The following is a 27,814-nucleotide window of genomic DNA, read 5'->3' on the forward strand; positions in this document are numbered from 1 at the left end:
TGAGTCCAGCCTGCCTCAAGGACACCCTGTGAGTTCCAGGCTATCCACGGCTCCATAGTGAGACTTTGTCTCAATAAAACAAAACTTTAAAATAAAGGGCTGGTATCATGTTTGTGGTATCTTGGAGATACCACAAGACTTTATTACTGCTAAGGATCACCAATTAGCTAGCAGTGAATCTTCATGTCCCACATTGTGCCTACTTGATTCTATATGGATACACCATATACCCTTCTCTGTGAAGCAAGGGAGCAAGTACAGACAGAGATATCACAGCCTATGTTGGGCCTATGCTTTTGCCTTGTTGGTACCCTTGCCAGTTTGGCCTTCATCACTCCTTCCATGAAAGCTATGAACACTCATAGGACAATGGAAGCAAAATTTTATTTCTCTTGGCTGGGAAAGAGAACTAGCAGGTGATTGTACATAGGACTTTCACCCTCCCAGAACCAAAGAAGACATGCTCTGCCACAAAATGGCTCCCTCTGCCCAAGTGAAAGCCCAGAAGAGGCAGGTGAACACAGCGCAGGGCAGGGGCGACTGCAGTGAATAGAGTGGCCAGAGTGATCCAGGGGAGGGAGGGTCCAGGGCTCAGGAAAGGAAACTCAGGCTTCTTGAGGGTGGGACAGGTGTAGGGATGTTCTCTGCCATGGGAGCTTCTGGCTGGCATAGGTGCCGGGCTCAGGGTACCATAACGCGGTACGGGCTGCCTGGGATATGCTCATCACCCCACTTGACCACTAGTGTGTACTCCCCTTTGTCCTTGAGCAGGTAGGAGACACTGTAGAGGCGGCTGCCCATGTGTTTCACCAGGATCTCTTCACAGGGTGTCCTTGGGCCATGCACCCCCACCAGCAGCATGTTATTACCTAAGGTAGGAAGGAATAGGCCTCATTGACAGGCCTTCTTCCTTTGGCTATAATTACTCTGAACCCTTCTCCCTATTCCACATCTTGTACCTTGCCTGATTAATAAGCTTCCTCCCCCAGCAAGCTTCACATACTCCACCCTCACCACCCACCACTCACCAGGCCACCAGAGGATAAATTCCAGCTCCTCCAGGACATTTTCTTATTATATCATGTGCATTGGGGTTTTGCCTGCATGTCTGTGTGAAGGTGTTAGAGCCCTTGGAACTGGAGTTACAGGCAGTTGTGAGCTGCCACATGGGTGCTGGGAAATGAACTCTGGATCTCTGGAAGAGCAGCCAGTGCTCTTAACCGCTGAGTGGTCTCTCTAAGCCCATCTCTAGGACATTTTCTTATGGGGCAATAGGGAAAGCAGGGAGGCGCAAATAAAAGTAGCTCCATATACCCCTAAAGGCAGTTCCTGAACTTCCCACGCATTAACCATCCTGTTATTTCTGGCTCTGTACTTCCAGAAGCTCAAACCAGGGATACTCACCTGCTTTGCTGCAGTCTACTGTGAAGCTGCTCTTTTGGCCTACATAAGCCTTGTTCAGCCCCAGGCCTTTGGCTACTATCTTGCTGACATCAGCAGGACCTGGGCCTGAGGTCGCATGCTGGGGAACAGTAGCAACTTTATTCAGGGAGTCCACAAACACAGATGATGTCTCATGGAGGCTGTGGTTGCTAACAAGACGGGAACCTACAGGACAGAATGGGTGAGGCTGAGGAGTGGCTGGAGCATCAAGTCATTGGGTAGGCACTGACAGCTTAGCATGAGGCTCACCTGTGACTTTGGCTTTAAAGGGGCTTCCTGCAATATGATAGGGGCCACCATACTTGATGGAGATGAGGTAGCTGCCAGGTGCCATGGGGGTATAGGTGACACGGTAGCCCTCAGGGCACTCCTGGCAATCCATCTTCACCTTGGAGGGGCCGTCAATGGTAACCGAAAGAGCACCAGCTCCGGCATTGCTTGTGTTCACGATAAACTCAGCTGGGCTCCCTGGGAGCATGGAAGTTCAGGCAGAGTTTCCCTCACTGCCTTCCCTGCCTTCAGCCACCCAGCACAGCCTTGATATTTCCACATGCCTCTGGTTGTTGGGGCTGTGCGTCCACACCCAAAGCTATATGAACCTACCTGTGACACCACCTTCTAGGCCTGTTCCATAGGCGGACACTAAGCCTGGGTCCCCTCCATGCCCAGGCTCCCCAACTCGGATCTTGAAGGGGCTTCCAGGGATGTGAGTACCATTGAACTTGACATCAATCAGGTAGATGCCATTCTCTCGTGGGATGAAACGCACAGCATACTTATCTGAAATGAGAAGGACATGTTATGTGCCTGAGATACTTTTCTGTATGTAACTAACAAATGGTATCTGAAAGAAGCAGCCTTGGTACTAATATCCCCTTCTTTTTTCATGGCACCAGCAGAAACCCAGATGCTCCATGGACAGCCCTCTGCTTCCAGAATTGTCAGCTGTTACCCACCCCAGTATCACATACACCCTGAGGACTAAGGCTATAGAGTCTTAAACAGTCTACTGGTGAGTCTTTGTCCTGACAAGCAAAATGTCCACCTTTCTGTCATCTTAAACAGTGTACTGTTAATACCATGCTGCCTTAGCAGTAGCATGCTTAAAAATGAGGAGGAATCTCCTTCAGATCATGGACCTAGGGGGAGGGGAAAACTCATGAAACTAGTATGCTTCAATAGAATTGCTATTCCTCTAGCCATTGAAGTAGACTGTCTGTCTCTCTGTTTGTAGCTCTGTTTTTGTCTGTCTCTGTCATGTATGGCACTGCCACAAGGTGTTCTTCCTAGTGGCCATGCTAAAAGCCATATCTTCATGGATGCTTGCCAGTCTGCAAAGGGTTTCTTAGCTGAGGAGCCCAGTTTTGATTGCTTACAGAATCATTACTTGCCTTGTATACACTCAGCCTGATTCTAGTCAGCTAGGTCAAATGGTTGGATGACTAGACAAAGATAGAGCCTCACCTTGGTCAATCTCTGTAACATAGCACTCCTCCAGAGCTCCTGAGGGGCTGTGCACCTTGGCATCAATTGCCCCTTTGGCCCCATTCAGGCTGACTGCAAAAGAGGCTGGCTGGTTGACTTTTAACCCTGACTCCTGGAAGCACAGCAGATGTGGTTAGACAGGATGGCTAGAGCCAGGGCAAATGGGAAAGCAGGAGACCCACAGGGTCACTTACCCATCTGGTGTCCATCATGGTTTAAAGAGGGAGAGCCATTGATCTGTGAAGCCACAAGCACACCCACATCCTCCTAGCCCCTAGACATGTTCTCCAATCACACACCCAGGTAGCAGAAAGGGAAGGTGGCCCCACCTTGTACATAGCACTCAGCGCTAACAGGCTGTCCCTCTTTAAACCTCAGCCCTGGTGCTCAATGGGCACAGGCTTCTGTTCAAAGCCTTTAGACCTGAGACACGAGAAAAACTCCACGCGGTGGGCAGGGCACTTCCTGCCAACCCTAAGCGTGGGCTGTACCCAGCCAGAGCAGAAGCCTAGCACCCAGAATTGTTTCTAGGTAGGCCAATCAGCTCATGGCCGAGGCCTGCTTGCCATGGTGACTCTGGTCTGGCCGGGCCCAGGAGCCCCAGGTGGGCAGTTTCTCTCAGTGCCTCACCTGAAGACTAGAAACAGTAAGGCGGCGGGCGTCACCAGACGGAGAAGCCACAGGCACCACGAAGGGACTATCAGGTATGTGTTCCTCGTTGAACTTGACTGAGACCTCATAGTCACCTGCAAAAGAAGAAAATATAAGGCTATACAGGGGGTGTCACATATCACCAAAGGCTAGCTTAATAAAGGCCCCTTGCCTTCCACAGCCAGCTTGAATGTCCCTGGAATCTCAAGATGGAGAACAAGAGCCAAGTGGAGACTTTACCACCTGGGTTCAACACACCCACACTCAGGTCCTACCTCCCCCTCCCCCACCCATTTCTGTTTTCAATACCTGGCTCCTGAACTATGTAGGCCACACCACAGGAGCCATCCTTGCGATCCTCGAAAGAGATCTCAGCCTTGCTGGGGCCCTCAACAGCAATGGCCAGACCTCCAGCGCCAGCTTCCCTAGTCCAAATGCTGAACTCCGCTGTAGAAAAGCAGTGTGTGCTCATGAAACAGTGGACTGGTTCCCAGCCTCAGCCAACTCTAAGCAAAGCCAAGATCAACACGCCTGCTGCCTACTTCCTCCAAACACCCATATAGGCCCACAGGGAATAGCAAGAATTGGACATGTACACCTACCTGGCACTCCAGCTTCAGCTCTCTCCAGGCCAGGGCCTCCAGCACGGACCTTGTGAGCACCCCCTTCCCCGAGAGGCCCCACGGTGAACTGGAAGGGACTCCCAGGCACATGCTGGCCCTTGTACTTGACACTGACTGTATGCATTCCCATCTCAGCAGGCACAAATCGGATACAGTAAGTATGGTTCTCTCCTTCTACAATCTCTGCCTCATGGGTCTTGCCTGATGGGCTGGTCACCTGGGCTGTCATGTCTTGGATGCTAATTTCTACAAGTAGGAAATAACTTGGTGAACAGGGTCCTGTCTCTACTTGGGTATAGGGTTGCTCCGGGAACCCTCCTGATCTTTTCCCTACCAGGAATCTTCAGGCTGAGGTCACAATGGCTGCCAACATTGGCCACGGAAGGGGCACGTCGCCTACGTGTGATGCTCTCTTTCACCCGGCCCTCACCTGTCACCTTCACAGAAAAGGGACTTCCTGTAGGAAAAAAGTATAGTCCATATGCTGCACAGGTTACAGGTAGGCTCTGGGGTGTGTCCAGGAATGCTGCCAAAGCACAGGGAAAGGGTGTAGCTGCTGCCCTCACCAGGCACATGCTGGTCAGCGAATTTGATGTTTATGATGTAGTTTCCAGGCTCTGTGGGACAATAGGTGACCCTGCATGTACCATCCTCCAGGTCCTCTGTGTTGATGTCTACCTTGCTAGGGCCCTCAATGGACAGACTGAGCCCACCGTACCCTGAGAAATAAATAACAGCTGTAAGTCAGGATGCCAAGTGAAGCTGTATTGTCCCAGCTAGCAGGCCACCACTGTTTACCTGCATCTCTGGTGTCAATAATAAACTCTGCAGGTTCAAAGGTATGGCCTTCATGGAGGCCTTGACCAGAGACCCTCACACGGCTGGCATCACCTATCTCCGACTGGCTGATCACTACTGGGATGGGACTGCTTGCCACATGCTGGCCATTCTTCTTCACATGTACCAGGTGCTCTCCTGTCTCCTTGGGCACGAAGGAAATCCCTAGGCAAAAGGACAGGGCCATCAACAAGGTGTGGTCCCACAGCTTCCTTCCTTTTTTTCTTTGAAGACAGGATACCACAGGCTAAGGTGGCTTTAACTCACAATGTAACCAATGATTGGTTCCCCTGATTCTCCTGCCTTCACCTCCCAGGTATTGGGATTATAGGCAATCACCACACCTAGCTTCTCTCTCCTTCCCTGAAATTCTTGCTTCCACTTGACCTCTTACCCACGTGGCCATTTCGCAACCGTTTCAGTAGACAGGGCTCCTCTCGGCCTGAAGGTGGCACCACAGTGGCTGTGAGTAGGCTGAGGTCTGTTTCTGAGATGTTGATGGGGATATCAGCAGCAGAACCCACCTTTAGGTGGGACATACGCATGGAATCGTCACCTGGTAAGGGTACAAGCCATCAGCTACTACAGATCCAGCCCCAAGACCCTACCACTGTTCATGTCAATACTCCTAATGCTCCCTACCTGTGACTCTGGCAGTGAAGGGGCTGCCTGGGATGTGCTGATCATTGTACTTGACTAGGATGCTATAGTCACCAGGCAGCACAGGCAGGTAAGAGACACTGCACGTTCCATCCTGGTTGTCAGTGCAGCTGATTTCTGCTTTAGATGGACCCTCGATGGCCAGAGACAAGCCCCCTGAAAAGTATCACAGGTAAGAACTGTGCCCAGGGACACATTGCTAGGCCTTCATGGGTGAGGTGACTTCACAGGTGAGCAGAGGCAGGAAGATAAGGTAGAGAACTCCTCTTAGGATAATTTTCCACACCCAGCCCTCAGCCAATGGAGGACAATTTGTATAGGTTAAGCTTAGAGCTTTTCCTTACCCTCTCCTGCATCCTTGGTGTTGACAGTGAAGGTGGCAGGTTTGTTGACCACTCCGTGGGTAAGGCCAGGACCATAAGCAGTGACATGGCCACAGTTTACATAATCCACATAGAACTGAAGAGGGCTTCCTGAGGACAGAATAAAAAGCTACATGGAATATCAGTCTCATTCATGTCTTTTTGTTTTTGAAATAGGGTATATCTGGCAGGCTTTGAACTCACTATGAAGCTAAGGATAACCTTGAATTCCCGATCCTCCGGTGCTAGGATTACAGGCATGTGCCATGATACTAGTTTATTCAGAGCCTCAGGTATGCTAGGCCAGCAGTCTACTACTTAAAACCCCACCCCTGCCTGTTCTTTCCGAGATGTAGAAATAGCGGAATGGGATGGGACAGGCAAGAGGCAGTAGGCCCACCTGGGATGTGCATATTGTCATAGCGGATGTCCATTTCATGCAGGCCAGCTTCACTGGGTGAGTAGCGCACAGTAACAGTACCATCCTTGTTGTCAGTGATGGAAGGCTGGGCCACCTTCCCTGAGGGCATCCGAACTTCCCCTATAGAGCAGTGGTTTTGAGGTCAGGACATATTGGAACACCTGGCATCACTGTTTCCAAGCTCCTTTCCAGCCCTCAACTCACCAGTGATCTCGCCCTTCTTGATGGTGAAAGGAATGACAAGATCAAAGGGCCTCAGACTGGTTACATCTAGACCATTAACGCCCACCACAGGCCTCTCTGGGATCTGCAATACAGAAGAATCAGGTGAGTGGCTTCTCTGCAAATAGGTAGAACAGGGCTACATGAGGCACCCAGATGGCCATCTCTTAAGTGTCCCTATGGATTAGGCAAATTGAATAATAAACCAGGCCAAGCCTTACCCAGGTTTGCTGGTTACCCTGAGGATAGGTATACTGTGGTGCCAGCTGCTGAGGCCGTAGCGGGGTCTGCACTGTTGGTTGGTCCCCAGCCAAAGCCTGCAGGTCAAAATGAGAGAGCTGGAGACTGTTGTCACAAAGGGACTTAGAAGGACAGGTTAGGATTTTCCCAGATCGCCCTGCCCACCCATCCTTGGCCCCTTCTCACTGTAACTTGGAAGGGGCTGTTGGGCACATGCTCGCCTCCGAAGCGCACACAGATGACATATTTGCCCGGCTGGGGGGCTGTGTAGAAGATGTCAAAGGTACCATCCTCATTCTCCACCACGTCCACATCTACCTCGGAGCCATCAGGTGTGCACACAGTGCAAGTCACCTTGCCTTTGCCTGCTGCTTTTGTGTCCACAGTAATCACTGTCTCCTCCCCAATCTGGATGGTGGGGCCAATGCCAGCACCTGGGAGGGCAGAGTGGGTCCCCAGAGGGGAGCCAGCAGGTAAGCCTGGCATTTGGGCTACTCCCATCAGCATGCCATCCACCCAGGCCTCTTATTGCTACAACCAAGCACAGCCAGCCCCAACCTCTAGCCCAACCCACACCCCAAGCTACGATGGTGAGTGGTTTCTCAGAAGGCAGGAAGGATTCTCCTGACCACCTCAAGCCCCTTTACGAGAGAGGCCCAACAGGTGGTACCCAGGTACCTGGGAAGAAAAGTAAAGGACCATCCTATCCCAGCACAAGCATTTACTGCCACCTCCTCTGTCAACTCAGCCTCAGCTGGTACCATGGCCTATGCTGACAAAATACCAGCACTCTGACTAGGCCCATGGCTACTTGCGCCCCTGTGGCCTAGCCCTGGGCTCCAGTGTTATGTGTGGACGCAGTGAGGCAAAGTCCTGCAGCAGTGTGGGGGATGTGACACTTTCTTCCCTACCCGCCCCCCAGGCCTGAAGGTGAAACTGGAGTTTCCTGACAACTGAGAACGCTTGCTCAACCAGAGGCTTGCAGTGAGAGGTAGCCCAGCACAGCCTGGCACAGGCAAGAGCAAGCAGCACGGTTAGCACCCAGGCAGTGCATTACAGCAGGCTTGGCAAAGCAGTAGAGGCACCCAAGAAAGAGGAGGCAGAGGGTCCAAGCCACCACTTCAGGGTTGCAAGGGTAGAACATCTAAGCAGCCTCTAGGGCCCCATAGTGCCCGAGGAGAGAGAAAGGACAGTGACGTTATGATCTGGGGCTCAGCTGTGGACGCTTGGGAGCTGTGGCTTGTAAGGCCTGGCAGCAAGAGCACCCCTGCAGCCCAGCCTCCCACAAGGAAAGCAGCTAGGAGCACCAAATCTACTTTAGGACCAAGTTTAAGGGGACCCTTTGCCATCCTACCCCCAAGCCCCACTCTCGTTGAACTTGGTCTCACAGTAGCTACATGAGACTCAGCATCTTTAGCTATAGATCTGGCTGCCTGCTACCCATGCTGCCCTCTGAGCTTCCTGCATTCCTGGCCTGTATCATCTAGCTAATGATTTCGGCCCTCTTCTGAAAGCTACTTGATTCTTCATTCCTGTACCCAGGCTCCAGGTGATCAGCAAGCCTTAACCAGAGCATCCTCAAAACACTTGTTAATTGAGCTACTACTTAATGTCCCAGTGGCCACTGATCTGGCCCAAGATAACCTTCTGGATTGCCCAAAGATGGCTGAAGTTCCCTGGCTGAGCTCCCTGCCGCCATTCCATAGATAATGGTCAAGAAAATCGAGGCCACTTGTTGGCCTATTCTGCCCTATGCACACATATATGCTATCTTCAATCCCATGGACTAGTCTAGCAAAGCAATCTAGCCTGTGCCACAAAAACCTAGCTATCTTATAACGCCGTCCTTGGCTATCTACCCAAGTGCCTGGCTGACAGGTAAGTAGTTATAGCCTCATATCAGTATCCCTGGGGTGTCTCTGTCTTGGAGCAGACAAACCTGTGTGATAGGGACTGTCTAAATAACGTCACTGCTGAGGGAATGGGAGGAGAAGGAAAGAAGGAGCTGGGTCGCAGAATGCACTTTGGAGCTCTGAGGCTGGGCCAGGCCCTGCCATGCTGGCCACCCAAGCAATTAAAACTGGCACTACTGCACCACCAGCCAGCCCCACCCACTCATGCACCGCCCCCAGCCCAGGACACAGAGGCCCCTGGGAGGCAGGGATGGAAGTCTGTGGATCTGACGAGGGCTAGAGACTCCTACTGGGTACAGGAAACCACCTTGTCCCCTGAGCCCATGCAGGAGCCCTTGTGAGAAGGAAGCACCTGCTGCCCATCCCCAGGTGCTTCTCTGGGGTGCCAAGATCCCCAGACCCCAAAGTCCCTAGTGAGGTGCCTCCTAGGATACACTTCACCCCAAAGCTCTCAGCTGCAACCCAAGTTCTCAGATGGGGAAATGGAGGCCCAGAGAGGGGAGAACCAGAGCACTCATGCTTAGTTCCAGAAACCTCCCTGGGCCCTGTCCCTCCAGCCCATGGCCTTGTCTGCACAGCCTCCCCAACTCTGTCCTCGCCTAGAGCTGCAGCTGGAACTGTCCTGGGAATGAATTAGCAATGAAGAGGAAAGGAAACTGCCTCTCTGGGCAGGAGGGGCATTGGGAGTGGCCCCAGCAAGCAGCTTACCTAGCCCGTGACCTCCGATTGACACTGAGGTGAGAGGGCAGAGAGCAAGGAGAAAGGTCAGGTGAGTCACTCAAGGGGGCGGCCCCCACTCCCACACGCCGCCCCAAGCAGCGAGCCCTTGCACACAGGCACACCCAAGCCCCGTGCCGAGCGCCACCATGGCTGATGGTGGGCTGGCTCACCTGTGACTGTGCACTTGCTGGCATCCCCAGTGGGCACAGCCCGGACACGGTATGGGGAAAAGGGGATCTCATCACCACCATACTTGATGAGGATTGTGTACCGGCCTGTCACATCTGGTACATAAGCCACTGTATATGTCCCATCATGGTTATCTTGGATGTGTGTCTTCTTGGGCTTGCCTTCAGGGTCCTGTGTGGCAAAGCACAGGGGAGGAGGTTGGTCCAAGCCCAACAAGGCCTAGATTATCTCAGGCCTTCCATGGAACACCAAGTACTGCTACAACAGGGATAGCTTCTGGGCCTCTCAACCCCCCTGGTCACAGCAGCTGCCTGCCTATGGCAGAGTCTGGAATGGAAAACCTTAAACATCCAGCACTGACATGACAGAGATAATACCAGAGAGCAGTTTGGTGTCCAACCTCAGCCCTGGGCCTATCCTAGGGGCACTAGGAGCTTAGTGAAAGATCTCAGTGTTACAACATTATACCTGTCCCGTGAGAATATTGCATATGTGGAATCTGAAGTACTACAGGCTTTGGTACCATGCTCAATAGCAATGCATATGTATTTGAAAGGAAAGCTTGTTCCTTTCAATTTGGGAGAAAACTGTTACACATCCTAATATAGTTACATTAGCAGACAAGAAGCAGAGGCCTGCCCTTAGACTACAGCTACAGGCAGACTAGTTAGCAAAACTGGGCTGCCTGCCAGCTGTAGCCTTCAACTTTAGCTGCTCTGGCCTGGTTCCTTGCCTCTCCTCCCAGTTCCTGGAGTTGCAGTACAGCCCAGGAAGCCAGCAAGCTCACCGTAATCTGGACAGCCAGCAGACCCTCCCCAGCATCCTTGGCATCAATGGTGAACTCCACAGGCAGGCTGGCAGGCACACCAGTGGTATTGAGTCCAGGTCCACTGGCCTTCACCTTACTGGCATCATGTGTGGGCAGCACCTTGACCTTGAAGGGGCTATGAGATCAGGGTGTTATGAACCATCAGCAAAGTTTCAGTACCCAGCCTGCCCCCAGTATTCACAGTGTACCCTGCTTCTTACCTCCGTGGCACTTCTTCTTCCCCATATAGCACAGAAATGCTATAGGACCCTTCTCGGCTGGGTACATAGTTGACAGTCTGAGTACCATCGGCATTGTCTACTACATCCACTGGCTCCACCAGGCCTAGCCCCCATCCCAAGAACAGAACCTTAGGTTAGCTCTTTATACCCACTCCCCAACCCATCTCATTGGAGGACTAAGACTGAGCCGGAAGCCTAGACCTTATCATGTCCTTAACTACCCAATTCTAGGAATGACCCCAAGACCCTGTAGTATAAAACATGTATCCAAGTCCTTCCTTAGGCCCTCCCTCTTGCCACATCTATTCAGTGGCCAAGTCCTTCTCTGGGGTTCCACCTGGTTCTGTGGTTACATGAAACCCTTCCACCATCTGTTCTAGCCCATTTTTAGGCATGCTGGGCCTAAAAAAAAATGCCTCTATAGTTCCCTGTTCCCAGGTATGTGAATTCTCACCTTTGGGGCCCTGCACTTTGACCTGCAGTGGGGCAACTCCAGCCTTGCTTGTGTCCACCTGAAAGGACTGAGGGAGGTTGGCACGAACCATGCCTGGGCTGAGGCCAGGCCCAGAACACTTCACTTTAGATGCATCTGTCACATCATGCACAGGGACCTTGAAGGGACTACCTATGGGTTGATGCAGAAGGATGGTAGTAGCTATGTAAGACACTGTGGATATTAGCAAGCAGTCTTAGTTCTATCCTGTCATTGTCTCCTCACCTGGAACTTGGTGACCACCATAAGTGACATTAAGGCTATAGGTTCCAGCTTCATAGGGGATGTATTCTACCGAGCAGCTGCCATCTTTATTATCCATGCATGACATCTTGGCCTCTGAGGGTCCCTCAACAGCCAAGCCCAGTCCACCTGTGCCAGCTCCCCTAGTCCAAACAGACAGTCTGTCATTACCTGGGTTTCCTAAGCCATTGACTGCCCTTGCCTCCTCAGTGCCTCACTTACCTAGTCTCCACTGTGAACTTGTTGGGTTTGTTGGTGGTACCACTTTGGATGCCTGGCCCATGGACACGCACCCGGGAGGGGTCACAGCCCTCTGTGACAGGCACTTGGAAGGGGCTGCTGGGCACAGGGCTGCCATCATATGTCACATCCACCGAGTGTACTCCTGGAGAGCAGGGCAGGTCAGGAAGAAGTAGGCTTCTCCACTTACTCCCTGCTCTGACTAAGGTGTCCCCAGCACATTCATACCTTCCTCATACGGAGTGTATTCCACTTTGTATGTGCCATCACCACAGTCTTGCACAAAGGTCTCTGTCAGGTTGCCTGAGGGGTTGGCCACACGGGCCTTGACATGTGGCCCTCCAGTCTGTGTAAGAGCCCGGGCATCCACACTAAACTCAGTGGTTGCCTCTCGGAAAACACCTGGAAAGGACATGGTGAGGAAGCTGTGGTTATAGGACTCTTTGCACTCTATAACTGCTACCCTCCCCCCTACAGAAGGTCTCCTTACCTTGACCCTCAATTCCAGGCCCATAGCACTGTACACCTGAGGTATCCACAGCAGGTTCCACTTGCAGCTTGCTAGGGAAGTTGGGTACAGGCTGGCCGCCATACTTGATGGTAACAGTATAAGCCCCAGGACAGAGAGGAATATAGGTAATAGTGTGTGTGCCATCACCATGGTCCTGAATGTATACTTCAGCTGGCAGTCCTGCCTCAGAGCAGATCTCAATCGTCAACTCAGCACTGCCAGCACTTGAGCAGTCCACTTGAAACTGCCCTACCTCACCAGCAGTAGCCCGCTCCAGCCCAGGGCCTGAGCACTTCACCTTGGATGCATCAAAACAAGGAACCACATGGGCCTTGAATGGCGATCCAGGAATATGGGTGTCAGCAAAAAGGATGTTGATGTTGTAGTCCCCAGGCTCAGTGGGCACATAAGACACAGAGCATGTGCCATCACCGTTGTCCAGGCACTCAAGCTGTGCTTCGCAGGGGCCTTCCACTGTCAGGCCCAGGCCACCAGTGCCAGCACCCTTTGTATCAATGGTGAAGCGGGCAGGGGAGCCTGCATTGCCCCCCTGTAGCCCTGGTCCAAACGCCTTCACCTGAGGGAAGGAGGAAGTCAGAAGCAGCTACCACCCCATTTCATCTGTCTCCTTTTGCCCTACCTTTCCTCCTCACATAAAAACATGAAAGGAGTAAGGTGCCTAATGGGTCATCCACCCATCGATCATAAATGAAATGACAAAGGGTCAGGACAAAACTGGAGAAGATAGGATGCCTTCAGAAAGGAAGATGGGCCAATTGTGGTGGCACACACCTTTAATCGCAGCACTCAGGAAGGCTAAGGCAGGCAGATCTCTGTGAGTTCAAGGCCAGCCTGGTCTACAGAGCAACTTCCAGGACAGCCAAGGCTACACAGAGAAACCCTGTCTCAAAAAAAGGAAGAAGGGCCCTCCCCTTAAAGCCTCCCAAACCCAATTACCTTGCTAGGTTTGGTGGGAGCCACAGCTTCCAATGGAAAAGGACTGCCAGGCACAGGCACACCATCATAGGTCACTTCCACCTCATAGGGCCCCTCTTCGCGGGGTACAAAGCGTACTACACTGTTGTCAGCTCCCAGGCCTGGCTCCACCTTGCAGGGCACCACTGCACCTGAAGGACTCACAATCTTGGATGCTACTTTGCCTTGACCACCTGCACCCTTTGACTTCACTGTAAACTCCTGATCTTTACCAACCTCCACTTCTGTTGTAATGATGAAAGCAGAGAAAAAAAAAAAAAATCAAACATCACTTAATTATGCAGCCCCAAGCAAGACTTAACTAGGTAGGGGTGCGTGGCCCTCAATGGCAATGACAAGTATTACAACTACTTACTGTCACCAAGGCCAGACACCTTGATCTTGCTGAGATCCAAGCTTAGAGATATTCCCACTGAAAATGGACTCTTAGGTATGTGATCTCCTCCATAAGTGACACTGACACCTACTGGGCCCTGAAGTGGGTATAGAAGTATAGCGGTTTCCTAATCAGTACCCCAGTATCTTTGGCCTACAGTTGTCCAGCTTGCTCATCAGCCCCCTTCCCAAGTGAGAAATTAGAAAACCCCTAGAGAGGCCTACCTAGCCCACCACATACAGGCTGCAGTAGAGATAGCTACCTGCTGCACAGGCGTGTACTTGACTGTGTAGGTATTATCATGGTGGTCAGTGATGTCCACATCTCGAACGGCATCTCCCTTAGCCAGTCCGGAGAACTGGACATCCAGCTTGCCTTTCCCAGCATTTTTAGCATTGACCGTGAAATGGGTAGGTTTGCCAAGCTCAACACCTGAGGAAGTATAACAAAATAGAGGCATTCTACTTTTAGCTCCCTATCCTTGGTTCCATTCAGCCTTCTACAGAACATTCGTCCTTACCAGTGCGACTTAGGCCAGGACCCTCAGCCTTCACCTTGTTGGCATCATGAGAAGGTTCCACTTTGACTCTGATGGGGCTGGTGGGTGTGGCCTATAAATGATGAGAAGAAAAGAGCTAAGGATAGCAGCACCCCAAAACTTAGCAGTCTAGGGACTGAGAGCAGTAATACCTACCTGATCGGCAAAAAGGACCATGATGGTATAGCTGCCAGCCCCACAGGGTGTGTATTTCACAGTGAAGGTGTCATTGTCATTACGGATTATATCAAAGTCAATATCAGCCTCAGTGGGGCCTACTACTCCAGGAGCACATTTGATACCAATGCTGACATCTCCTGTGGTTGAGAAGTGGGGTAAGAAGAGTCTGGCTGGGACTTTGTGAAGACAGCCTATCCACCTGTCCTCCCATTCAATGCTAGGCCTGCTAGGCCTTACCCTGGCCAGCCTCTGTACAATCCACAGTAAAGTAGGTGGGTTCATGGGCCTTGAGTCCAGTCTTGGCCACTCCTGGACCATACACCTTGACTTTGTTTGGGTGGCTGCCAGCTCCCACATTCACCTATAAGGTATAAGGACAAGTGAAAAGACATGACAAGCTTGTGACAGGGGAGGTGAGAGGCTTCCTCAGCTACTGCTGGTAGACAAGTCAAATATTGCTGCTGCTTTGGAACAACTGGAAGATCCTCCAACAGGTAAAGGTAAGCACATGATACTATAATTCTACTCCTAGAGAATTTTGAAAACCTAGGTCCACACAACTACCCAAATGGTCCTACCAGAGCTATTCACATAACCCAAAAATAACACCTTAAATATCTGCAAAATAGACATAGTGCTTTCCATCCACACAATGGAATGGAAAAAATTATTCAGGCATAAAAAGGTATGAAGAATTGACATACTACAATGTTAAAAAAAAATCATATGACACTCAGTGAAAGAAACCAAACAAAAAGTAACAGAATGAGCATGGTGCCACATGACTTTAATCCCAGCACTTGGGAGGCAGAGGCAGATGGATCTCTGAGTTCAAGCACAGCCTGGTCTACAAAAGTGAGTTCTAGGCCAGCTTGATCTACTGGTGAGAGCCTGTCTCAAAACAAAAGAAAAAAAATCACACACTAAAAAGGTCACACTGTGTGTGTGTGTGTGTGTATAATATAGATATATTATATGTATACATAATTACATCTATATGAAAGGCCCAGAAAAGGCAAATGCATAGATCAGTGGTTATCAGAGGCCAAAGAAAGAGGAGAGTGCGAGATAGGAATTTCTTTGGTGGTGATAATTATTCTACACTGTGGTAATCGCTGCCAACTACTCTGAATATGCTAAAAGTCAAGTCCGGTGTAAACCGGAAAACTTGATATGCAAGCTTGGTCTATTTAAAACTGCTACAGGAACAAAGGGGCTCTGGGGAGATGGGATAACAGTCCATGGGCTGGCTTACCCGGAAGGGACTGTTGGGGATGCTGACACCTCCCCAAGAAACCATGGCTGTGTGCTTCACTGGCTTTCTGGGCACATAAGAGCAGCTGTAAGTGCCATTGCCATTGTCCTTGACTGTCGCCTCCACAGGGCAGCCCTCATTGTCCTGTAAGGCACACAAAAGCAAGCAGTCTGCTGGTCAGCACCTCGGCTTAGGGGCAAATCAGTCCTGCCCCTAACATAGGTAGACATCCCACCTGGACTTGAACTCGGAGAGGGGCCTTCCCAGCATGCTTGGCATCAACTGTGAACTCTGCTGGTTTGTTGACAGCCACACCAGTCTTCTCCAGTCCAGGCCCACGTGCCTTCACCTAATAAGAAACCAATCCAATCTCAGAAGACCAAGGTAAGGCCATGAAAATCAGGCAGGGAAGTAAGTAACAGTTTCTTACTTAGGAACAGGGTGCTAGGCTCATGACCTCAGCCTTGCTGACAAGATGGGATCATGCCCACCACCTTCCCAAGCAAGAAAGCCAAGGTTCAGGTCAGTGTTATATGCCCTTTACCCTGTCTGGGTGAAAATCCTGGGGTGCCTCACGGATGTCAGCCATGAAAGGACTGAGACGAATGTCCTCGCTGTTACACAGCACATGAACAGCATACTCGCCAGCCTCCTGGGGCCAGTAGCGCACATCACAGGAGCCATCACCCTTGTCGTCACATTCAATCTTGGCCTGGGATGGACCTTCCACAGAGAAACCTGACAACAGCCATCAGTCTTATTGATGGTGCCTGGGGAAAGGCTGCCCTTGCCACCCTCTAGTCCAAGCACCCACTCTGAAGCCTCCAACTTACCCAAGGTGCCCACATCATCACCAATGGCCTCTACTACAAAATCTGCTGATTTGCCAACAACGCCGCCTTCCAGCCCAGGGCCCCAGGCCCGCACCTTCTGATTGCCACACTCAGTGCCTACCTTCACCTCGAAGGGACTGCAAGCAAGAGCACCACAGTGGTAAGCACCAAGAGGCACTGCCCTATATCAAACAGCCACTGGCCCCTCACCAGATAGGGAAGATGGTAGGGCTCAGAACATGGCGAGTAGTGGAGGGAGCTTACCTGCGACCAATGTTCTGGCCACCCCATGTGATAGTGACAGTGTACGTGCCAGGGATTGTGGGATAATATTCAAAGCCATATACTCCATCCCCTAGGTCTTTCTGCTTTACACGCTCCTCGCCCTCTGCAAAGACAAGGAAGAACTCAGGCCTGTCCAACCATGACTTGAGGCCCATCACCCACCACCCCACCAGAAAAACTTACTGGGGCCTTTTACAGTGACCTTTAGCTCCCCGCTGCCGGCGCCCTTTGTGTACACCTTGAAGTCAGCTGTCTCCTTCACTCGCACACCCTTAGGCTGGAGTCCTCTACCAACAGCCCGGCAAGCAGCTGGGTTGCAGGCTGTGGGCAAATAGGCCAGCTCAATTGCTGGGAACTGGAGCTGGGTAGTATCTCCTCCCCTGCTACCCACAGAGCCAGGCCATTGGGATTGGGGGGTTTCCTTAGAGTTTGGCACAACAGGCTGGTGAAGCACATGCAAGAAAGAACTAAAATGGGCCATGACCCTAGAATCTGCAACCCAAACATGGAAATGGCAGACTCTCTCCCACCTGCTCGACACCAGCCCCAATAACCTCCGCCCAGCCCTCCCACCAAGAAAAAGAGAGATCCAAGTACCGTTGACCCTGTGGGCAGAGTAGAGAGCAGCAGGTTTCTAGACAGCCGGAGCAAGCTCTTCCGAAGGTAAAAGCATGGAGGAGATAGAGAGGGACAAGAAAAGAAAGAGGAGCAAGAAGGGCCCCAGCATGGGAAAGGAAAGATAGTGCTTGCCTAGACAGTGGAAGCTCAGAGACTGGGGCTCCCAAACAGGGTCTTCAGGAGGACAATCCCAGTTGCCTGCTCCTCTCCCAAGAGGCCCAGGCCACAGCACCACAGTAGAGGAAGCATCCATGGCCAGGCCTACCTTGGCCAACAGTGATAGTGTAGGGGCTGCGAGGGATGGGAACACCGGCAAAGGTGACATGTACTGTGTGGACACCCTCCATGGTGGGCTGGTAGCTACAGCGATAGGTGCTGTCACCCCTGGCCTCCAGCTGAGGTTCCACTGTGCCTTTCTGTCCTGTAGGGTCCTGGATGACAACGTCCACCTTGCCTGTGCCAGCTCCTGTCCCAAGACACAAAGTTAGCTCTGGAACTCCAGCACAACTCTTCCCCCAACGGCTGGCTGGGCCTTGGCTGCCTCCCCTCACCTGCAGTGAAGATCTCAAAGTAGGTAGTCTTGTTGGCGATGTTGCCACTGGGCTCCAGACCAGGGCCCTGGGCAGTCACTTTGCTGGCATCACCCTGTGACTTGTCCACATACACCTCAAAGGGACTCTTGGCAATATGTTGGCCAGCAAAGAGCACAGTCACCTATTCCCAGGAGGGGCAGACTGTGAGAGGGAGGTAAGGGACCCTCCACCAAATAACCATTGGCTACTAGCCTCCTTCTCAGGCAATGACTCACCTTATGAGTCCCCGTCACTTCAGGGACATACCAGACAGAGAAAGTACGGTTCTTGTCATTATTGGCAATAACTTTCGCCTGTAATAGGAAAGATTGTTAAGAGCATCCCTTCCAAAAGGGTCCACAGCTGGATCCTGCCCTGCCAATGGATAACCCTACCTCTTCCTGGTGTCCAGCTGGGTCCTCCACGTACACCAGTACCTCTCCCTGGCCAGCACTTCGAGTCTCCACAGTGAATTCTGCTCTCTTCTTTACCATATTGCCTGTAGGCTCAATGCCTGTCAGGAGAAAATGAGTAAGCCACAGACCAGCTATTAGGGCCACATCTTCACACCTCTATACTCTGTTTCCCAGACACTAAAGCAGTAATAGGGACACAGCATGAGAGACCCTATCCCTCTACAGGCTCAGTGCCCCTCCCCAAGCTAGACACAATCCAATCAGGCAGGTTTGTTTAGTGTAACTGTAAACCCAACATTGAGCCTGGCCTCAGAACCCAGCTGTGTGCTCTTGCCATGAGGACAGGCCCATGCCTGTTCTCTGAAACAGTCTGGTTTGCTGCACGAGTTTCCCAACCCCTTGCACATGCATGATCCTGACTGCTTCATTTCTAATTATAGAATAGCAATATGCTGGGTTCTCCTTCAAACAAGAAGCTTCCCACAAGCCAGTAAAACTTAAGGAACTTAATAGTATTCCCTTGTCAAGGCACCATTTCTGACCAACCCTGATCCATTCAGGTTCCTCAAGAATGATTATTTCATTGACCTGCTGCCATGACCCAAAACCTCTCTTAGGACACAAGTTGAAACAGAATACTGTCCCATGAGCCATATATAAGTGTTCAAGCCCCCAGAATGTCACTGGCCAGGGCCCCTCACCTGGCCCATAGGCTCGAGCTTTCTTTGGGTTCAGTTTGGGCCGAAGAGGAGCCCCTGGCTTCAGCTTGGCCTTTGGAAACTGAGACAGGTAGGTCATAACCGAATGTTCATCTACGTTGGGATCCACAATTTCCTCTGGGGTGATCACCTGTCACAGACAGAAGACAAGAGCCATTAGGCCTCTCCTTATTGTGACTAAGTACCCCTTAGCTGCAAGGGCCTGCCAGGGAGCATACCTGAGGAATGCCTAGCCAGTCATCAGCCTGCTGCATGGCTTCCCGTGCATTGTTCACAGGCTTACTAGCATCCCAGGAGTCCCAGTCAGGACAGAGGCCTACAACAGAAAAAAGGCCATGTTGTAAGTTTAGGGGTTATAGAATTACTTTCTAGGTTGACCAGACAGCGTTAGCCCAAGATCTCCCATGTCTGTGCTCCTCACCTGGGGCACAGCTATCAACAAGAGCACCCAGGGCCCGGCCACTCTGCCAGTCCCGGCTGAAGTTGGTAATGGGCAGCTGTGGCAGCTTGTTCTGAATCCAGCCTAGGAGCCTCTGCTTGGGTGTTTGCTTCTTGGCCTCCTCATCCTCCTCCTCATCCCACATGGGCATCGAGATGGAGTAGTGCAGGATAAGGGTCCAGATGAGGCCTAAGATCAGCTTCAGATTCCCATCCACAATGGCCTTGCTGTCTGTGAGAAGAGTGGTGACAGCACTGAGCAGTTAGGGTTTTCCCTCATCAAGGCTAGTGAGGAAGGACCTGGATAGGCAGCAGAGCAAATCAATTAAGTGACAGAGGCCCCTCCCAGCTAGGGGTGGAAAGTGGATCAAGCACTCTCTGCCCAGGGCCTCTAAAAGGATACAAGGAAATATTTGGTGTGTTTAGTGATAAAAGAGACTTTGTTGGGGGGAGGGGGAGACACCCATAGACACATGATGACAATGCAATAAGGAGGACCCTGCCAAAAACCCCAGAAGGCCCAGAAGGAGGGTGGAAGAGCAAGTGAGATGAATATTTTCCAGCTGCTAAGATCAAGACCTGCCCCTACCTCCTCTTGGTATCTATGGAAACTGGGAGAAGTGGCCCAGCCCTAACTGGCCTAGAAACAGGGCCCCTGACCTCAAGCTGGGCTGGAACCAAAGAAGAGGAAGGCTAGGTTGGCAAAGAGTATTAGGAAATACAACTGCTGCTCCAGGGTGGGGGATGAGGCAGGGGAAGTGAAGGTGTTGGCAAGGATCCTTGTGAAAAAGGCTGTAAGGCCCACCCTTCAATACTTCCCTTGTCTCCCACCAAGATAGGAATCAGGAGATGGCACAGGTGGGGAAGGGGGCATAAGTCAAAGGAACTATGTTTAGTCCTGAGGCTTATAGGAAACTTCCGGGGTGACAGCCCCTATTGCCCAGCTGAAGGAGGAAAAGGAAGAGTAGGGTGGGGCTGGGCCACTTAGGAGCCCCTGTTGCAGAGGCCTTGGGTGGTGTCCTCAAGTCCTACTGCTTTAGCATAACCTGCTCAGCTGCTACTCACCACCCAGCCTACTTGCCACCTAACGGGCTACATCTTGGGCAGCCACCAGGCTTACCACAAGGGAAGTGGTTAGGGCGGGCACCATGAACACCCATCACCATGGCAACCCCTCTCAACCCCACCCAAGGCCACCTCTGGGCCATAACCTCCTCAAGGGTGTATAGCTTATGGTGGGTAACATTTTCTCCAGCTCATCTTTGGAAACCCTTCAGGCCTTCCCTGTAATCAGAGAATGTTTATCTAGTGAGTCAATGGGGGAGGGTCATGAAAACTAGAAGAATACCACTGGGAGGGCCATCTAGGGCAGATGGTATCCCAGTCCAGTGAGACAGCACCTAGAAGACTACCACCTAAACCTCTGAAAGCAGTTATCATTCACATCCTCAAACAGGTCCTGGCCCTTCATGGATTTTTTTTCATTGTCCCAAAATGGTGAGAGGATGGAGAAGGAAGTTCAAAGAAGACCACGGACACCAGGGCCCTGCCCTAAGCCATAGGTCCAGCACAAGAGTCCCCAAGGAGACCAAAGGGGATGAGCAAACACAGACCCACAATCATCCCAGGAAGGTATAGCTGGTCCCTTCCCTGGTCTGATTAGGCGGGCTATGCCTGCTACATCCTCCTCCATGGCCCAGGGTTGAGAGGCAGCCTGGTTAGATGGCCCCGCCCCATCCCACCCCCTATCCCCAGCCCCTGGGCCAGCTGGCCCCCTCCCTCTTCTAATCACTGCTGCTTTCCAACATTTTTTTGCCTTATATGGCAAAGCTCTGGGAACTAGGCCTGCTCCAGACAGCTCACAAGAAGGAGGGGAGAAAGAAGGCGGGAGGAAACACCCCAAAGAGCTGGGGTGTGGCCTGCTTCCCCACATCCGGTTGCCCCTGCCTCAAGACTCAGAAATGACTCAGCTGGCTAGACTGAGGCTGGGAGTAGGGGTGGGCCTCCATACATCCACTGGCATGCCTCTATGAACATTCCAAAGAAAGAATTCAGCACTTGAAAACTACTGAGGGGCCAGGAGAATCTTGATGCCTCACTGGTTTAGCGAGCATGTACCATTCCTAAGTCTTAAGAATAGCAGGGAAGCCTTTCTATTAGGGAAAGGGTTTTAAGAAATAATGCATTCTTTTACTCTCACCGTTTCACATTCCCAAGTTACCAATTCTAGTGCCTGTCCATGTGCAGCCCCTACTTTGAGAAAAGGATCCTGCAAGAGGCAATACCACTGTGTCAATCTCTCCAGTTCAATGACATGGGACACTGGGCTAGCAGTAAACCCAGTGTACACTGGTGCACCTTTCAACCAGTCTCTGCATTTTAGATGCAGAAAGCCAAAGCAGGAGTTTGATTGATGATAGACAGCAAAGCTAGCAACCAAGCACACTACCACCAGATGTCCAAGTGCCTTCAGTTACCACACACAATACACCTGGGTTGCAGTTTTGCCAACAATACATCCCTTTGCCACCACCTCCAAGTTCTCAAACAAACATAAACTGGGGATTTGAATCATCTCCAATGAGGGAGCATGTTCCACGGCAAGAAGCTGCGGGAGTCCTACGTAACAGGAGCCACAGCTGCAACCTCCACTTTAGAACTGCACAGGCATCCAAAAACTAGAAGAGTCCTTTCAGAATTGCTGTTGTAGTGGAAAAGCATGGACATCCTAGGGATGGGGTGTGGCTCTCAGGGGCCTAGTCTGTGCCTGTCCCACCACGGCTGCAGTGATGGGGGCGCGGCCTACAGAGGATGTGAGCTCAGACTGGGAGCAGGCCAGCAGGGCAAAGCGGGCGGGGGCGCGTAGCGGTTCGCATGTTCGCCAGGCCAGCCTGCTCGCCTTTGTTCTCGAGAACCTCGGGGAGCAAGGCGGCCAAGGGGCCCAGGGGTACCCTTGGTTGTTCGGCAGCTAGAAAGGAGAACCAGGAGGAGGCCTTTAGGGGAAAGGGAGAGAAAATGTGTGGTGACCACGCCCGCACCCTCTTGGTGCCCCAGTGTGGCCCACGCCCTCACCTATGGACACGAGCTTGATGCTCTCACGGTCCAGGAACTCAAGAGCCACCGACACATTTTCGAGCTGCATCTGACGGAAAGTGGGTCGTTGGTTGTGCTTGCGGTGCATCTTCTTTTGGCTGAGTACCTCGAGCAGCGCGATAAGCCGCAACCCATCGCTCAGGTCCGTCTGCAGATTGGCGATGCGCTTGCTCACGCACTTAAGGTGCTCATTGCACCAGCGGGTAAACGTGTTCTGCTGGATCTTCTTCCATGGTGCATCCTCCGCTAAGTCTTTTTCGGTAGCCGGCATCTCAGCGTCCCGCGTATCGATACCGCCTCCAGGAGCCGCGCCCGCCGCGCTCTGGCCGGAGCGGGAGTGAGAGCTACTCATTTTGAGGCGCGAGGCGCGGAGGGGCGGTGCTGCAGCCTCAGCGAGGGGACGGCCCTTTAATTAAAGCCGAAGGCACTTCCGCGAGTTAAAGGCACAGAACAGAAGTCGCGCTGTGGGAAGAGCGAGCCCTTTAAAATGCGGACGAAGGGTGGAGCCAGAAGCAAGGTTTCCTTGGGGCGGAGCCTACGGGTGGGGCGTCTGGGCCACTTGAGCTCCACGCCGCCCCCCTCCGTTGGAATGCCCCCACAAAGTCGCCCCCCTCCCCCGCCCCCACTGCTGCGCTCCACCTAAAGCGACCCAGCTCTCCTGCTTCAGGGTGGGTCTTTGAGCCCCAAAGAGCACAACGAGATCCTGCAACATCTGCTACAGTACTACAAGAAACGGACCTCAGATCTAGGAAGGGCTGAGCAGTTCTGTCACAGGACTGATCAAGTCCAGCTGGCACACCCTTACAAGGGACTTTCTTTCCCCAACATCCCTACAAGAGGGTGGAGCCAATAGGGTCCCTAAATCACTTAGACTCCTCCTGATCCTCCACCCTCCTCCTTTATCTTTATTCCTCTAACCCATTCTTCCCAAGTGCAACCTGGTCCACAGCAATGCGAACAGTCCAATACTGAGAGCGAAGCCGACCATAGCCCCTGGCGCTACTGTGAGGTCTTTGTGCTCCTAAGTGCCATGAAATGGCTGCCCTACAAGGGCTCTCATCACCCAATGTAGCCACTCGCAGACCTCTGCTCTTCCCACCAATCTCTGCTTGTCTTCCAAGTCTCCATGGCCCTGGCCTGAGCACCTTTACTAGCCCATTCCCACCGTCTTCCTCTCTGGCCCCTAGTTCCATCCGGGAGGAAATGGGGCGGGCACTGGGCCGGGAGACTGCCAGCACTCCAGGACGAAGCAGCCTTCCAAAGGCCCAGGGCATGCCAATGGGCACAATCAGAAGGTTCCCGCTGTGTGATGCGGGTAGATGGGTACATCTTGTGCCTGCCTGACTCACTACCTTGAGCCCTGAGTAGTTCTGGGGGAGAGCTGTCATCTGGCAAGGTAAAATATCCCCTAAGCTTGGTGTGACCCTAACGTTGTGGAGGGTCTCAGGGATAGGGTCCCAGATGTCAAGGCTTGCTAAGGAGCCTGGGTTATGTTCCTGAGTAGTGTGAAGCTAGTTGGTAAAAGTTAATTTTATGATAAATAATTACTGGGGATAGTGATGAGGATGCTGTGCTGAGGCAAAGATGAGCAAAGGTACAAAGGCAAGAAAACTTCAGGGGACACTCAATACCACCCTCTTCAGTTAAGAAAATTGCCATGATAGATTACTTCCATCTATACTTTCTGTACTTAAGCCTCACTAGAATGTCCCCCTATCTGTGTTTTTTCAGAAAGGCAGGCCTCCATACATACTTCTCAATTCTATTAATGATTTATTTTCTAAAGACCAGTGGCTGAAGGAGGCCCTGGGCTGACCGACATGTCATGCCCAAATATGGTTGACTCTCCTATGGCCTGGAATATCAGCATTGACTGTGGTGGGGTGATGATAGAGCTATGATCACAATGGGCACCACCTTTCAGCATGTTCATCTTGAGACTATAACCTCACCAGTCAGATAACATTTTCAGTATGGAACACCTCCCTCCACCCCACCCCCAGTCACTTGGTGAGCCAAAGAGAGGGTTAGTGGACAGAATGGCAGAACTATGAAATAACAACACAAATGGAAACTTCCAGAGATGTCATTCAAGACACTATTAAAGTTATCTTTCTGGTCCCCCTGACCTTCTGGAGAGAAAATTCCCATGTATGGAACTACATCAATAAATGATTTTCCACTTAGTGCCATTTGACTGGATTCTCTTTGAAGAGAACAAGGAAAACTGAATTATAGTAACAGACCACACAGAACTTGGGTGTCCCAGCTCTCGTCCCTATAATTTGGCTATTTAGGGGGAAAAGGAATGGTATGTGTGTTTGGGGGGGGGTCTTGTCCTTAGAGTAGACACAGTGCTACCACTAGATGTCGCTCTATCACAAAGAGCCAGATAGGGCAGCCCCAGGAAGCCAAAATCCAGCTCTTTCATATTTTCCCTTATTTGGAGTAGATTCTTGGATGTTGGACATACCCCGCCCACCTCCCTACCCCACCCCCCTCAGACCCCAGACCAGGCCCTCCCACAGGGAACTATAGGCCCAAGCCCACCAACTATACAAGGATCCCAAAGAGCTATTTCTAGACCTGTGTAGCCAGGGGGCGCCAGGAGGGAAGGAAGAAAAAAAAATTCTCCAAAATGAGACCAGTGCCCGTAAGGCAAATCCAGGTGTGACAGAAGAGAACACTTCCTGAGCTCTCACCTTGGCCAGACTGCCTAGAGCTACAAGAGACTGTGGGTGGATTTCAGCCACTTTTTCTGGCCCAGGTCTGGCTACGGGATCTGAGAATGTTGGTGCTTATGTTCTAGCTGGCAATAAACCAACCTGAGACATGACCCAGACTGGAAATCTAGCAAGCCATAACCCTGTCACAGCCCCGTTATCAGCTACCCATGCCCAAACCAGCAGGCAACTCTCGTTTCTACCCTTGCATCATCTCTCTTGTATCCACTCTTTACATTGGCTGGAAAATGTCCTTCCAAGTTGCCACTCACCCTTATCCCAATCAAGGTACTAGTCTCAAAAGACCTTTCTTTCCCAGATACGCACACAAAGAACAGTTTATGGTTACCCATTCCTGTGCCCCTCTCCCGCCAAACACTCAGATACCAGCCCCTTTTTCAATGACCCCTGGGGGTCCCCAGATTCCTGAGCAGAGACATAAGTTTGTGGTAAACTATGCAAGGCTATCTGGGCACCAACGAGATGCCTGAGACCTGAGTCCACACCCAAGCTGCACCTGGACTTGGCTTCTCTGCCTGCTTTCCAGACCTCTCCCCAGCTCACGAGTCTGTGCACCTACTATCCGACCACTATTCCAGAGTGGAGCTGGCGACAGAGCCCTCACCTGTTGTCCCTGCAACCGCGGGGTGGCGCCCAGCTCTCCGCGCCAGCGCTGGACGCCTCAGAGTTCCGCTGGCGTCCCTGCGCGCTGCGCGCCTCCACGCGAATGGGCCGCTGCAGCCCGCCTTCTTGTTGGCCGCATCCCCGCCCCGCGCCCGCCCCGCGCCGGGCCCGGCCCGACAAAAAAGCCTTAATTGGTAAAATCACCCGGGAGCCGGGGGCGGGGAGGGGTTGCGGGGGTGCGGGGGCGTGCCATGAGTTCAAGTGCCCAGGCTGACTGGCAATACCGCCCCCCAGAATGAGCTCACTGCTCCGCGAGGACCGTCAGGCTTCAAGGGAGAGGCACTCACCTCCATTCAGAGTGGGATCTGCAAAGCCTATGTTTAGGCCCAACCTTTAAGAGGCTAGATGAGTATAGGAGAGTCAAGTGCTTCCTGCCTGGAAAGGAGGCTCATTTCCAAGGCTACTTATTCTGGGGAGTTGCCCACAGCCACAGCCTTCTGTTTCTGCCCAAGCCTGGGTTGGCCACACAGATCAGATTTTTCTCCATGGGATGAGAGATAACAGATAATTGTAATGAGCACCAACCACTCCTAAGGCTTCAGGAGATCCCTGAGCCCTGTGATGAAGAGCCCATCCCCCTCCCAAGCTATCATTGATACGGTCCCTGCTAGGAGCAGCTGTTGCCTGGGAGCGAACCACAGAAATATACTGAATTCTCAAAGCAATCAGGTACAGTCCCAAAGCCTGGGAGTGTGCACTGTGGTACAAAGAGCCAAGTATCTGTAAACTTCGTAGGCATAGCCATTGCTTGATATTGCCAAGCTCTTTCTTCCTCTTCTACTTGCCCCATTTCCTGGTAGCTTCAGATTAAACTCAAATGCCTTCCTAGGAGAAGGCCACATAAAGAGCAAAGCCATTTTAACATTTTGGTTTTTTTATCATTTGCCTGCAACCCCAGTATGAGCTACATTTGCATCATGCCAGTGTGTACAAGCACAACCAAAATAGATATTGCAAATAAGATTTCCCTTAATACCTACAATATATATATTCTGATTTGTGGGTATGTAGTGTGTGTGTGTGTGTGTGTGTGTGTGTGTGTGAGAGAGAGAGAGAGAGAGAGAGAGAGGTCTAGGTCTAGAGAGACTAGGTCTCACTCTGTAGCGCAGGCTGATCTGGAAATCACTATGTAACACTCAGACTGGGTTTTGAACTGGCATTCCCCCTTATTTCTGCCTCCCAAGTTCTGGAATGACATACCTTCTTGATTTATTTTTCTAGTCTATATTATCAAAAAGAAAAGGTGGCACATGCCTGGCACCCCAGCACTCCAGAGGCTGAGAAAATAGAGGATTCCAAGTTCCAGGCTTAAGCTACATAGTAAGATGAAAGAGGGAAGAAGAGGAGGAGAGGCAAAGTAGAAATGAGGAAAGGAAAGAAGAAGAAGGAAGAAATGGGAAAAAAATAGGCCTTGGTGACACAGTTTTAATCATAGCACTTGGGAAGCAGAGGCAGGCAGATCTCTGTGAGTTTGAGGCCAGCCTGGTCTACAGAGCTAGTTCAAGGACTGCCAAGGCTACACAGAGAAATCCTGTCTTGGGGGAAAAAAAAGGAAAGAAAGAAGGAAGTGGAACTGGGTGGTGGTGGCACAAACTCCTTTAATCTCAGCACTCAGGAGGCAGAGGCAGATGGATCTCTGTGAGTTTGAGGCCAGCTGGCTTTACAGAGTGTGTTCCAGGACAGCCAGGGCTACACAGAGAAACTGTCTCCAAGAAACATCAACAATGGAAATCACAGTGAGTGGGGTATTGTAACTGACCTTTGCTACCTTGTGGGTTCTTCCTT

The 27,814-nt window shown here is 51.6% G+C and overlaps 1 protein-coding gene across 2 annotated transcripts; it reads right to left on the bottom strand.

Annotated features, from left to right (window-relative positions):
* Nucleotides 1-365: 365 nt before the first annotated feature.
* On the bottom strand, nt 366-26,094 carry Flna (filamin A). Of its 2 annotated transcripts, XM_021659280.2 has the most exons (48): nt 25,971-26,094; nt 22,602-23,084; nt 19,513-19,761; nt 19,310-19,407; nt 19,074-19,221; nt 18,352-18,470; nt 18,193-18,270; nt 17,936-18,098; nt 17,650-17,850; nt 16,950-17,087; nt 16,746-16,869; nt 16,482-16,618; nt 16,193-16,386; nt 15,884-15,997; nt 15,649-15,792; nt 14,631-14,754; nt 14,370-14,530; nt 14,196-14,286; nt 13,938-14,107; nt 13,655-13,772; nt 13,261-13,523; nt 12,283-12,880; nt 12,021-12,194; nt 11,775-11,937; nt 11,535-11,695; nt 11,271-11,441; nt 10,796-10,919; nt 10,554-10,710; nt 9,748-9,937; nt 9,566-9,589; nt 7,131-7,378; nt 6,926-7,021; nt 6,687-6,789; nt 6,462-6,602; nt 6,044-6,172; nt 5,682-5,855; nt 5,434-5,595; nt 5,001-5,204; nt 4,769-4,921; nt 4,537-4,659; nt 4,182-4,448; nt 3,889-4,026; nt 3,559-3,674; nt 2,908-3,040; nt 2,047-2,223; nt 1,693-1,911; nt 1,405-1,608; nt 366-869 (listed from the first exon to the last, which is right to left on the bottom strand). In XM_021659280.2, the coding sequence occupies exons 2-48, from the start codon at nt 22,972-22,974 to the stop codon at nt 682-684; spliced, it is 7,944 nt and encodes a 2,647-aa protein (XP_021514955.1). In that variant the 5' UTR covers nt 22,975-23,084; nt 25,971-26,094; the 3' UTR covers nt 366-681. The 2 variants fall into 2 exon arrangements, with proteins under 2 accessions (XP_021514955.1, XP_021514957.1); XM_021659282.2 differs by lacking the exon at nt 9,566-9,589.
* Nucleotides 26,095-27,814: the final 1,720 nt, after the last annotated feature.

This window comes from Meriones unguiculatus, chromosome X, assembly GCF_030254825.1.
Source record: "Meriones unguiculatus strain TT.TT164.6M chromosome X, Bangor_MerUng_6.1, whole genome shotgun sequence".
In the NCBI taxonomy this organism is placed as follows: Eukaryota; Metazoa; Chordata; class Mammalia; order Rodentia; family Muridae; genus Meriones; species Meriones unguiculatus.

Excerpts from the sequence above, each read along its gene's own strand:
- Flna (XM_021659280.2), bottom strand. The coding sequence starts at position 22,974 with ATGAGTAGCTCTCACTCCCGCTCCGGCCAGAGCGCGGCGGGCGCGGCT. Across the intron at positions 19,762-22,601 it reads CATCAAGCTCGTGTCCATAG|ACAGCAAGGCCATTGTGGAT; the intron begins GTGAGGGCGTGG and ends CTCTTCTCACAG. Across the intron at positions 3,675-3,888 it reads CTACATAGTTCAGGAGCCAG|GTGACTATGAGGTCTCAGTC; the intron begins GTATTGAAAACA and ends CTTCTTTTGCAG.